The 12,311-nt window shown below is 52.9% G+C and overlaps 1 protein-coding gene across 5 annotated transcripts in view; it reads left to right on the top strand.

Moving 5' to 3' along the window:
* Positions 8,490 to 12,311, top strand: part of CELF5 (CUGBP, Elav-like family member 5) — a 50,404-nt gene continuing 46,582 nt past the window's right edge. For 3 of the 5 annotated variants that reach the window (XM_018050809.1, XM_018050808.1, XM_018050810.1), the window contains exon 1: positions 8,511 to 8,796. In XM_018050809.1, the coding sequence (XP_017906298.1) occupies positions 8,538 to 8,796 (259 nt within the window). In that variant the 5' untranslated portion in view covers positions 8,511 to 8,537. Of the gene's footprint in view, positions 8,797 to 12,311 lie in introns of all 5 variants that reach the window. The other 2 variants (XM_018050806.1, XM_018050807.1) reach the window with 1 other exon arrangement.

Consider the following 12,311-nt stretch of genomic DNA (forward strand, 5'->3'; position numbering starts at 1 on the left):
CAGGCCTGGCAAGTTGCAGGAGCAGTGAGAATGGGGCCTGTGTGGGTGGGGCAGTGATGGAGGGGGAGAGAGGAAGGAGGTGAGGCACAAGAGGCCCCTGGGGAATTGGTGGGCGTTTGCTTCCTGCTGTCAAGAGTGATGGGAAGCTGTGGGGAGGGAAGGGCAGAGGAGAGGAGAGCTGCAGCAAGGCCACTGACTCCCAGGGGACAGTTGTGCACATGACCCTGTTCTGTGGGCTCCCTCAGCACCAGGGAGCATGATCCCAGGTCCATCAACCCTGGGCAGCAGCAAACGATTTGGGCAAAGGTACAATCCCCTATTAGGACCCCAGTGGCATCGATCTCTTTCCAGGGTCTGTGTTTTAAGGCTATAAAACAGGAAGAGCATCTGATGAGACCACCTTGGTCTCTCCTCTTTCTGCACAGAGGCGTCTCCCGCTGTCTGTAACTCTCACTCTTAAAAACGTCTGTGTGTGTTTATGGTTATGTTGTTCAGTCGCTCAGTCACGTCCAAGTCTGCAACCCCATGGACTGCAGCACACCAGCCTCCTCTGTCTTCCACTATCTCCCAGAGTTTCCTCAAATTCATGTCCATTGAATTGAATCAATGATGCTATCAAACCATCTCATCCTCTGTTGTCCCCTTCTCCTTCTGCCTTTAACCTTTCCCAGTATCAGAGGCTTTTCCAATGAGTTGGCCCTTCGTATCAGGTGGCTAAACTATTGGAGTTTCAGCATCAATCCTTCCAATGAATATTCAGGGTTGATTTCCTTTTGGATTGGCTGGTTTGATCTCCTTGCAGTCCAAATAACTCTCAAAAGTCTCCAGCACCACAGTTCAAAAGCATCAATTCTTCGGCATTCAGCCTTCTTTATGGTCCAGCTCTCACACCTGTACATGACTACTGGAAAAACCATAGCTTTGACTGGACAGACCTTTATTGGCAAAGTGATGCCTCTGCTTTTTAATACGCTGTCTAGGTTTGTCATAGCTTTCCTTACAAGGAGCAAGCATCTTGTTTATGGATATATACACAATATTCAGCTTCGCTTGCGTGTGGCCTACACATCTGTGGGTCCCATTGTACTGTCCTCTTGCATTAACTCTTGCTTTGGTATCTCTCACACTCCACGCTCTTTTCCCCTGCTGTGTAGTATTCTGAACTCAGAAGGTACAACGGCTTATCTACTGGCGCCCTGCTGATGTTCATACCATCACAAGCCTTCATAGGTGCCTCTCAGGAGGGAGTGTATTTAACCAAATGCCAGAGAACTGTGGCCCTTGACTGTGTATGGCCCACTGCCTGTCTTTGTAAATAAAGCTTTGTTGGCACACGGCCACAACCAGACGCACCTGGCTGTGAATCCCCCTCAGCTGTTTTCTCACCGCAGGGGCCACAAACCCTCAAGTGCTTACCGTTCCGGCTCTTTCTGGGAAAAGTCCACAGCCTCCCAAAGTCTGCCCTCTGGTTTCTCCCCTTTCTTACCATGGGACTCATTTGGCAGCTACCAGAGCAGGCTGGTGGTGCAGTCCTTTTGCAAGGGACACACGTCGTGGGCTTCTTTTGACATTTCAGCCTCAGTTCAGGAGCTTCCCGAGTGGCTCAGACTATAAAGAGTCTGACTGCAATGTAGGAGACCCGGGTTCGATCCCTGGTTCGGGAAGATCCCCTGTAGAATGGAATGGCTACCCACTCCAGTAGTCTTGCTTGGAGAATTCCATGGATAGAGAAGCCTGGCAGGCTGCAGTCCATGGGGCTGCAAAGAGTTGGACACGACTGAGTGACTAACACACACACACCCTTGGCTTCTTTTGACATTTCAGCCTCAGTTCTAAGAGTTATTGATAATTTTAATCAGTATTTGACCTATAGAAGGTCCAGAAAAAAATTAAGGGAGAGGAGGAGAGGGGGTGCAGGGGGCGCTGGTACAGGAACCAGGGATGAAGTGGGGGGTGTCATTGCCGAGCTCAGGGCAATGTGTCTGCTGGGTGTCTCACAAGAGAGTCTCTGTTCCCCCTTTGTGATTGATTAATGAGCAAGTTGTGGGTTGATCCTTTAGTCCCATGGTCAGCGACCACTGACAGTTCCTGCTTGAAACCACTGGGACCTGGTGCCCAGCGGGGACCCTCCTGCCATTCCTCTCCTAAAGGCACGGGTCAGGATCACATACCTGCTTCTATGTCCAGTTTGCAGGGGACAAAAGGGTATCTGGGCAGGAGAAGTATCTTGCCTTAAGGTCCCTTGGCAACAGGACGCTGCTGGCAGTCTCTTTTAAATATATATATATATTTTTATTATTTGGCCGCGTCCTGCAGCATGTGGGATCCTAGTTCCCCAGCTGGGGATTGAACCCATGCCCCCACAGTGGGAATGCAGAATCTTAACCCCTGGACCACCAGGGAAGTCTCCCACCTTTTTTATTTTTATTTTTTTAAAGTCTTACTGATACACATTCACACACCATAACATTTGCCATTTCAATGTGTATAGTTCAGTGGGTTTTAGTCCATTCACAGAGCTGTGTATCTGTCAGCTCTATCTAATTCCAGAACGTCCTATCCCACTCACGAAGGGAAACCCTGCTCTCGTGAGCAGTCACCCCCCCAGCCTCTATCCCAGCCCCTGGCAACCACAAACCCACTGTATGTCTCTGTGGATTCTGCCTGTTCTGAACATTTCACAGAAATGGAATCCTGCAATATAGACTCTCATGCCGTTTTGATGGCGAGTTACAGAAACACAGTGAGGCTAGCTCGTTCAGAAAAGAGCATTTATTCATCTCTTTCTCATTCTAACTTGGGGAGGGGGAAAATCCTCTGACAAACTCCCTAGTCAACACCCAGGCCCTCTTGTTCCCAGGCTCAGACTCCCACAGGAAGAAGCCCTGAGGGGCAGGTGTCCACTCCTAGGGCCAAAGGGGTGGGGCCACAGCAGAGGAGGGATGGGGGATGGGACCGTGACCACTGAGGGGTGCATGGCTGGGTCCCCACTCCTATCTCCAGCCCCTCCTTTCCTTCCCTCACCTCCCCGTGGGGGAGAGATTTGCTCAGGGGGTGACGGAGTTGTGTTTCAGATTCCCCTCCCCCTGGCTGTGTCCAGGGAGTGCAGTTTGCTGAGAGAGGGGGCAGCGAGGTGTTGGCTCAGTGAAAAACCTTTTCCCATCCCTGAGGCCAAATGGCGAGGGTCAGGGAGGATCCGGGGGTCCCTGCAGGAAGGAGGATGGGTAGTTCCTTCCCAGCAGAGGGAGGGCAGTGGGGCTGGGGGCTCTGAGTGCTGGACAGCCCCAGGTGCCTTGTGTCCTTAGGTGCATGAAGGCAGGAGGCATCTGGGGCAGGTGGGGACTGCGGTGCAGTGTTTCTGGGGGACACATCCTGAGCCCCTAAGCCCTGTCGGATGGGGACATTTCAATCTCTGGGGATGTGCCAGAGGAGGTGTACACATCTCTGAAGGGATGAGGCCGAAGGACACAGGGTCCAAGGGGACGGGGCACAGCTGACCTTCACCCAGGAGGACACTTGGGCTGGCAGTGCAGAGACCACCGGCACTGGTGCTCCAGGCTGGGCCCCCAGTCCCACTGGCTGACCCTCCCACCACCACCGGAGGAACCCCCAAACCAAGGACGGCAAGACCAGGCCCCAGAAGGGACGTTTCCCTTCATGGGCCCAGTCCTCGTCACACCCACGCCCTGCGAAATGAACCCACGCCCTATGAAATGAGAGTCTTGCCTGTAGACATCAAGACGGGGACACAGCGGATGTCTCCTCACACCTTTGCTGCCCCTCACTTGGAGACTGGTTCGAAATAGAGTCCCATGACCCTTATCAGACCCAGGGGTTGGGGGTGGTTCTGCGTTTTCAAGAGAATGCCCGCCCAGGTGGTCTGCACATCTGAGGGGCGGTGCAGCCTGGACATTGCCCCCCTGATCCCAGTCTGGCCCCTCTGCCGAGGTAAGCCAAGGTAAGCACCTTACCTGTTCACATCAGCAGTTCTCACCTTGGACCCTGGGCCACGTCTAGGGACAACTGTCACAACTGGGGGGTGCTCTTGGCACCAAGAGGGTGGGACAGGGAAGCTGCTCAACACCCCGCCCCCGCCCCTGCACAGAGAATGACCTGATCCCAATTGTAGGGAGTTTTCCTTTAAGATAAATTAAGTCTGTGTAATTATTTTGAGAAACTCTATTGTGGGAGACTGTGCAAAGGTCCTGAGGCAGATTTTTGACAGAAGATCCTGAGAGCCAGTCAACTGGCTGGGAAGTATCTCAGCCCCAGATTCCCCATTAGGCTCTGTTCCCACCCTCACTATCTTTTAAGTCACAGCCCAGACCAAGGACCTCCTGCCATGAAGCCGATGTGACCAGCTTTCCTCTGCTGATAATAAAATCAAAGTCAGACTCAAGTGTCCCAGCTGCCCTCAGGCACACAGTCTTGGTTTTCTCTGCCATGACCTGTTCCCTGATATGGCTGATGTGTGTCAGGGAATAAACGCCAGGGGTGAAGATTGCTTAGGAGGTGGGAGGCTAGTGGTAAAGAATTCTCCTGCCAGTGCGGGAGATGCAATAGATGAGGGTTTGATCCTTGGATCAGGAAGATTCCCCTGGAGAAGGAAATGGCAACCCACTCCACTAGTCTTGCCTGGAGAATTCCATGGACAGAGGAACCTGGTGGGCTACAGTCCATGGGGGTCACTAAGAGTTGGACACGACTGATCACACACACGGTTACTGAATTTTAGGTCGTGGAGGTCAGACTCAAGTTAGACTGGGCTCTTCCCCACTCTTTGTCCCCAGTGGGAGAAAGAGGCTGAGGAAAATGCCTCTTTGACTCGCAAGAGAGCTGGTGGGGTTTTATTTTTATTCTTTTAAATGACTCTCCCAGCACATCAGAGGGCCACAGGGCTTCAGCATCCTGTCTCCATGGAGACAGAGCCTGTCTCCAGCCCAGCTCCACCAGCTCAGCCTGGGGCTGAGCCGAGAACCAGGGGCTGTGCAGGGCCAAGGGGTGGGATGTTCTAGGAGGACACTGGATCCGTGACCCGGGTTCTGCTCCTCCTTCAATCCTATCTTGGGGTGGCTGCTGTTATCAGGCAAGGTTACAGCCATTTATTGAATGCTAAAGGTGCTCCCGGTTTTATGCTGAGCCTCACCTATTAGCATCACTGAATCCATGCCAGGGGCTTCCCCCCTCTTTACTCCTAACTTGGCAAATAAGGAAACTGGAGCTTGGCCGTCTAAAGTGTGAGGAAGACGCTGTGGGATTGTGGGAAGCATGTGGGTTCATATCCCAGCAGTCTCAGTGTGTGACCTTGCCCAAGTGACTCGACCTCTCTGGGCCTCAGTTTCCCCCTCTGTAAAGTGGGTATAGTAACAGTACCCACCTCTAATGCTTGCTATGAGGGTGACCTCTCCTGAGGAGCAAACTTTAAGGATAGAGAAAAATACAGAATATTTTAATACACTAGTTTTCAAAAACTAAAAATAATGCTGAAAAAAATCCATGATGAACAAAAAGGTCAACATTTTAAATACAATCAGAATTACTGATTTTTCCTTTGGCTCATCACAGCACTATGACTGATCCTTTTTGTTTCAAAATAAAGAAAAAGAAAAAGAAATAGGGACTTCGCTGGTGGTCCAGTGGTTAAGACTCCATGCTTCCACTGCAAGGGCATGAGTTTGATCCTGGATCAGGGGATTAAGATTCCACATGCTATGTGACCAAAAAATAAATTGTTAAAAAAAAAGAGAGAGAAAAGAAGGCTTCTGTATTAAGAAAAAACACACAAAAAACAAAGGAAATACATTTAAAATAAAGTCAGGGTCAGTATACTGACCCCTAGTGGCTGTGTGGTGCTTTTTATCTTACAACCTCTGACCCCAGTTCCTCCAACCCTGCCTCAGGGCCTTTGCATCTGCCTTTGCTTTCTTAAAGGCCATCCTCTCTAAGCCTTCCGTGAATTTGCCTCCTAAAGCCATCTCTCCACTTCTGTTGCCTCCATTGCATTGAACACAGTCTAAAGTATCTGGTTTAGGGGCTTCCCTGGTGGTCCAGTGGTTAAGACTCTGCAGAGGGCTGTCCCTGGTTGGGAAACTAAGAGCCCACATGCCTTGTAGCATGGCTAATAATAATAAAGTATCTGGTTTATTTGTCTGTACTCATCCCAGGCATTGTGCTGTGGATTGAGTCAAGCACTTAGCACAGAGCCTGGTGTTGGAGAGAGAGCAAAGTGACTTATCAATCAATCAATAAATATGTAATGATATGAAGAACTGACTCATTTGAAAAGACCCTGATGCTGGGAAAGATTGAAGGCAGGAGGAGAAGCGGATGACAGAGGATGAGATGGTTGGATGGCATCCCCAACTCAATGGACGTGAGCTTGAGCAAGCTCCAGGAGTTGGTGATGGACAGGGAAGCCTGGCGTGCTGCAGTCCATGTTGTCACAAAGAGTCAGACATGAGTGAGTGACTGAACTGAACCGAACATAACATATTAGAATTAATTAAATTATCATGAGTATAAATGCTATGGAAGAAAAAGGAAGCCTGAGAAAAGAAGTAATGGAGGCTAAATGATCTTAGATCAGGTAGACACAGAAAGTGATGGGAGGTTGAAGGAGCGGACCATGTACCATTTGGGTGAAGGGCATTCCAGGCACAGTTGTGCAAAGGCCCTGAGGCAGCACCACACCTCATGTGTTGGAGGAACAGTGAAGTGGTACGTGTGTCTGGAGCAGACTGAGGAAGGGAGAGAGAAGGTGGAGGGGAGGGCAGGGAGGTGCTGCAGGAAAGACTCAGGCTTTAATTTGGAGACATCTTTGGATATTTAAAAAAATTGAATTGTAGTTGATTTACAATGCTGTGTTAGTTCCAGGTGTACAGCAAGGTGGCTGTGTACATATGTATATGTATATGTTCTTTTTCACATTCTCTTCCATTATAAATTGTTACAAAATATTGAATATATATAGTTCCCTGTACTATAGAGTAGGTTCTTGTTATCTATTTTATATATCTACTAATTCTATATATAAATACAATATATATCTATATAGATATAATATAGATATATAGCTACTAATATAAATAATATAATACTAATATATCTACTAATATAGATAATATAATTTATTGTATCTACTAATCCCAAACTCCTAACTTATACCCTCCTTCCCATTTGGTAACCATAAATTTGTTTCCTATATCTGTGAGTCTATTTGTTTTGTAAATAAGTTCATTTGCCTCATTTTGTTTCGATTCCACATTTAAGTGATATCATATGATATTTATCTTTCTCTGCCTGACTTCACTTAGTATGATAATCTCTGCGTCCATCCATGTTGCTGCAAATGGCATTATTTCATTCTTTTTTTATGGCTGAGTAGTATTCTGGGGTGTGTGTGTGTGTGTGTGTGTGTGTACACGCAGACATGCATACCACATCTTTATCCATTCATCTGTTGATGGACATCTAGCTTGCTTCCATTTCTTGGCTATTGTAAATAGTGCTGCTATGTATCTTTGGAATGCGTGTATCTTTTCAAATTCAAGTTTTCTCCAAATATATGCCCAAGAATGGGATTGCTGGATCATATGATAGATCTATTTTCAGCTTCTGGAGGAACCTCCATACTGTTCTCCATAGTGACTGCTCCAATTTATATTCCCACCAACAGTGTAGGAGGGGTCCCTTCTTTCCACACCCTCTCTAGCATTTATTACTTGTAGGCTCTTTGATGGCCAGTGTGAGGTGACAACCTCCTTGTGGTTTTGATGGAGAGTTTTAGCAGGGGTGGCGTGATGCCCATAGAGAACTTGGCCCCAATACATCATTTCTTTCTAAATATTTTGAACAGTATGTGCCCGTGGCAAGTGTGACCAAAAGTGTTGCTGAGGATAGAACACAATGATCGCTGTTTCTATTCCGTAAGTTACAAGCTTAAAAGTGCTGAGCACAGTATTATAAAAATGCTCTTTCTTGTTGCTGTTATTTTTGTTATTATTAATGTTATTATTCTGTCTGCTTAAACATTCCATGGACAGTCCTGTAAAAGCCAAGTGAGCGCCCTATAGAACTGTGTGCTACTTTTTGTGTTTTTCCTGGTGTTATCAGTGGGAAGACTTCGAGCCACCTCGAAGCCCGGTCGGTCTTGCCTAAAGATTTGCCGTCACGCACCCAGAAAGCAAGGGTTACGAGCCCGCTGGCCTCAGTTTACCGGCCCGGACTGGGCGGCCAGGCGGGATGCCGGTTGTGTGGGACGCAGGATGTTCCAAGTGCGGTTCGGGATAGACGATGCGCGCGGGGGCGCCGCCGCGGCGAGGCGCGCTCTGGCCGCCAGGGGCCGCTGCGGAGCCGCCCTTTTGTGGTCCTGATGCTGGCGCGAGCGGGCGCGCGGAGGAGGGAGGAGGGCGCGGGGACCGGGCGGGAGGGAGGCGGGAGGCGGTGTCCGTCGCTCCAGCTGCGAGTCCGCCCGCCGCCCGCCGCCGCCGCCGCCGCCGCCGGCTCGGTCCCGCGCCCGCCGCCCGCCTTCGCCCGCCATGGCCCGCCTGACGGAGAGCGAGGCGCGCCGGCAGCAGCAGCAGCTCCTGCAGCCGCGGCCCTCGCCCGTGGGCAGCAGCGGGCCCGAGCCCCCCGGGGGGCAGCCCGACGGCACGAAGGACCTGGACGCCATCAAGCTGTTCGTGGGCCAGATCCCGCGCAACCTGGACGAGAAGGATCTCAAGCCGCTCTTCGAGCAGTTCGGCCGCATCTATGAGCTCACGGTGCTCAAAGACCCCTACACGGGCATGCACAAAGGTGGGCGCCCGGCTCGCTCCCCTCCCCTCTGCTCTCCTCCCTCGGCCTCCCCACCCCACCTTCCGGCATCTTCTCCCCGCCACCAACCTCTCCTCATCTCCTCCCTCCGCTTGCCACTGCCACGGCATCATTTCTTCCCCCCCCAACCCCGTTCTACCCACCCCCTCCTCCCCCCTCTGGGGGTGCAGCTGACAGATCCGAGCTGGCCCCCTCCCCTCCTCCGCCTCCACTCCCTCCCTCCCCACCTTCCGGCATTCTCTCTCTCTGTCTCTCTCTCCCTCTCCCTCTCTCTCTCTTCTCTTCCCTTCTCTCTCCTCTCTCATCTCCCCCTACCTCCCATCCTCCCCCACCCCCAGCATCCTTCCCTCTCTCCCTCTCCCTCTTATTCCCTCTAGACCCCCACCCCTTCCTCCCTCCCTCACCCACTCTTTCTTGCCCCTTTGCTGGGAAGCTGCCTGAACACTGCCACCCCTCCCTGTGCGCCCCCCCCCCCATTCATTCGGCCTCCCCAGGCCCCGTCGGGGAAGTTTGCACCACTGGATTTCATTGCTTTGGTCATTTTCACAAAGCCAGGCCGGCGGGGCAGGTCCAGCCGGCCGCGGGGACACGGATGCTCAGGATCTCGGGCTAATCGGTAACTACAAAGAAAGCGGGTGGGGGGGGTGGGGGTGCAGGCAGCTAAGCCAGTCAGGGGGAGCGCCGGCCTCTTGGGTGGTTCAAAGGCTACCGTGTGCCCTCCCCGCCATGCCCACCCTCTCTGTTTGGATCAGCATTCCCCCTCCATTTCTCTGTGCCCCCCACTGGCCCCCTCCGCACCCAGACTGCCGCCTCCACCTTTGGCTTGAGTTAAAACTGGCCAAGCCTGTTAGCAGTGTGTTGAGGGCTGAGGCCAAACACGATGAGCTTGGGCTGTCCATCTGGCAGAGCCCAGATCCTGGGGTGGACGGGGAGGTGTGGGCGACCTGTGAGCCCAGCAGAGGAGGCAGGTCGGGTGGGAAGGCCTGCCTGCCTCCCTGCCACCTGATTCTCTGTTGGCATGCTGAGAGGGGGTGCTGGGGACTGTGGCCCCAGCCCTGGGCTCAGATCATGGCACAGTGTCTGAATTGGGGTGGCCCTGGCAGTTCTCCTGACAGGGGATGGGGACTGGGGGGTGGGGACGGTGAGGACTGTGCTGACACCCTCGGTGGGACACTGGAGGGGCCTTGGGGTTGGATCAGGGCCCGTGACCTATTTCAGACTGCATTCATCCCCGTCTTCCTCTCTGTGTGGCAAGCATGGTAAGCATGAATACATGTTTGTTGAATGAATGAATGAATGAATAATGAACGAATGGATGAGTCAATGAATGATAGGCTGGGACAGGCCATTGGGAGGATCTGGTGGGTTGAAGTCCAGGCCTGCCACTTCAGCTAGCCCCTCCAGCTGGTACCCAAGGGGAGGAAAGCAGCTCCTCCCATCCCCCATCTCTTTCAAATCCAACCATCACCAAAAAAAAAAAAAAAAACAAAAAACTGGGCCTGGAAAATCTAACCGCTCCCTGTGGCCTAGGAGGGCAAAGGGCTTGTGCTCACCCATGAGTCAGGCTGAGGGGTCCACGGCTGTGTGAGGGGTCTTTCCACAACCCGTACCCCCAGTATGTCCGAAGGGCTCATTTCTAGAAAGATTCTGATGGAGGTGGTGTCCATGTGCCCCCCCAAACGTTGAATGAAAGGCTGCTGGTGAGCTCTGGGTCTCGGAGACAGATGGGGTGTGGGGAGATGGAGCCACCCGGTGGTCCTTCCTTCTTTTCTCATTTTTAAATCTCTCCTGGAGAACCCTACCACCCCCACAGCATGGAAGGCTAAGGGAGAGATTGGCTGGATTTTCACTGACCTGAGAGCCTTAGTTTACCTATTGTCGACAGAACAGGGTCTTATGAATGCGGGTTTTTTTTTTTTTTCCTGGCTGGAGAATGTTGGGACTGGGGGTGCCTCAGTGTGTTTCCCATTTGCAGTCTTTCCTTGGAGGGTGAAAATTAAGAAGCTGGGTGTCCATGACATCCACTTTGCAGGAGCCCTAGGCAGGTTGGAGCCCCAGATAGAGGGCCTGGGGGTAATGGGATGGAGGGCCTTCTCCCCATATCTACCTGCCCAGCCCAGTACCCTCAGGACACCAATGGAGGCTCCTCCTTGTCCCACCTGTGCTGGGCCTGGTAGGACCTTATCTGTGGGAAGGAGTTGAGGGGGTGTTGAAGGTGGGAGTTGTCTCAAGGGCCAGAAGCTGGGCTGGAGGCCTGTTGTGGGGGCGCTTAGCTGTGTGACTTCTGGCGAGTGGCTGTCCCTCTCTGGGCCTCAGCCAAAGGGAAGTGGAATGATGCGTGGGGAGTTGTGGTGTGGTGGGGAGGTCCAGGCTCCTCCTGCTAACACTCATCTGGTTTTGTTTCTGGGGAACCTGCAGGGTGCAGGGTGCCTACTGAGGGTGCTGGCTGAGAGCCCAGGGGTGGGAGTGTGGACCTCAGGTTGCGGAGAGAAACCCCCAGAGAACCTTGGGGGCCCCTGGAGGCTGGGCACCAGGGGAGCTGAGAACACCGACTGTGGCCCCGTGGCCCCTGCAGCCAGCAGGGGAATGGACATCCAGTATTCCCACGATCACTGTCTCACCCTTAATTTTCACACTGGGGGGCCTGGTTGATCACTGCTGATGGGATCGGGACTCCCACGGGCTTGTGAGCATCTGTGCATTTCATGTGGAAAGGAAACTTAGGCCGGAGGGGCAAATACTGGCTCCCAAGGACTGACCAGAGCTGCCCCTCACCCAGCTGTCACACACCTGTCTCCCACCCAGGGCAAAGAAGCAGAAATATATCTGTGGGATGGAGTGACAAGCCGAGGCAGGACCCCCACCTTCCCCAGGGGTGGTGTTGGGGAGGGCAAGGGAAGGGGGGGCTATGACATCGTTGGCCACGGCCGGGGGTGAGGTGGGGGCACCCCCATTCCTAAGGGTCTGTGCAGGGGACCTCCCTGCTGGGACCAAGAGAAAGGCAGGGAAGAAGTGGAGGTTTCTCTGGAAGAGGGCAGACCCATGAGTGCTGGCTGTTGTTTTTCAGATAGATGGAGACAGAGTCAGAGGTGGAGAGGCTTGCAAGAGCAGAGGGGAGAGACACACAGAGACAAGGGAGGGGGGACTGAGAAGCCTCCCCCCACCCCCACCCGCAGGGGGAGGCAGAGAGGGTGAGAGTGGGGAGAGAGCTGGGGGGCAGGGAGGCCGCCAGACCGAGACCGCTTCCCCCCCACTCAGATTTGCGCCTCATCTAGAGAAAGGCCTTGCCTGGTGCCCCCAGCCCAGCCAGGGGCTGAGGCCAGGAATTAGGGGGGCTCCCACTGCTCAGGGTCCCGTCATCGCCCCCTCCAGCCACCTGCCGGGGAGACGGCCCTCCTCTGGGACCCTCCCTCGGAGAGGGCTGGGTGCACGTGCCCTCCCTTCCTCCCAGGTGACTGGTGTGGCTCGGGCCCTCTGTCGCGCGATCGGCTTGAATA

This window comes from Capra hircus, chromosome 7 (assembly GCF_001704415.2).
Source record: "Capra hircus breed San Clemente chromosome 7, ASM170441v1, whole genome shotgun sequence".
Taxonomy (NCBI): Eukaryota; Metazoa; Chordata; class Mammalia; order Artiodactyla; family Bovidae; genus Capra; species Capra hircus.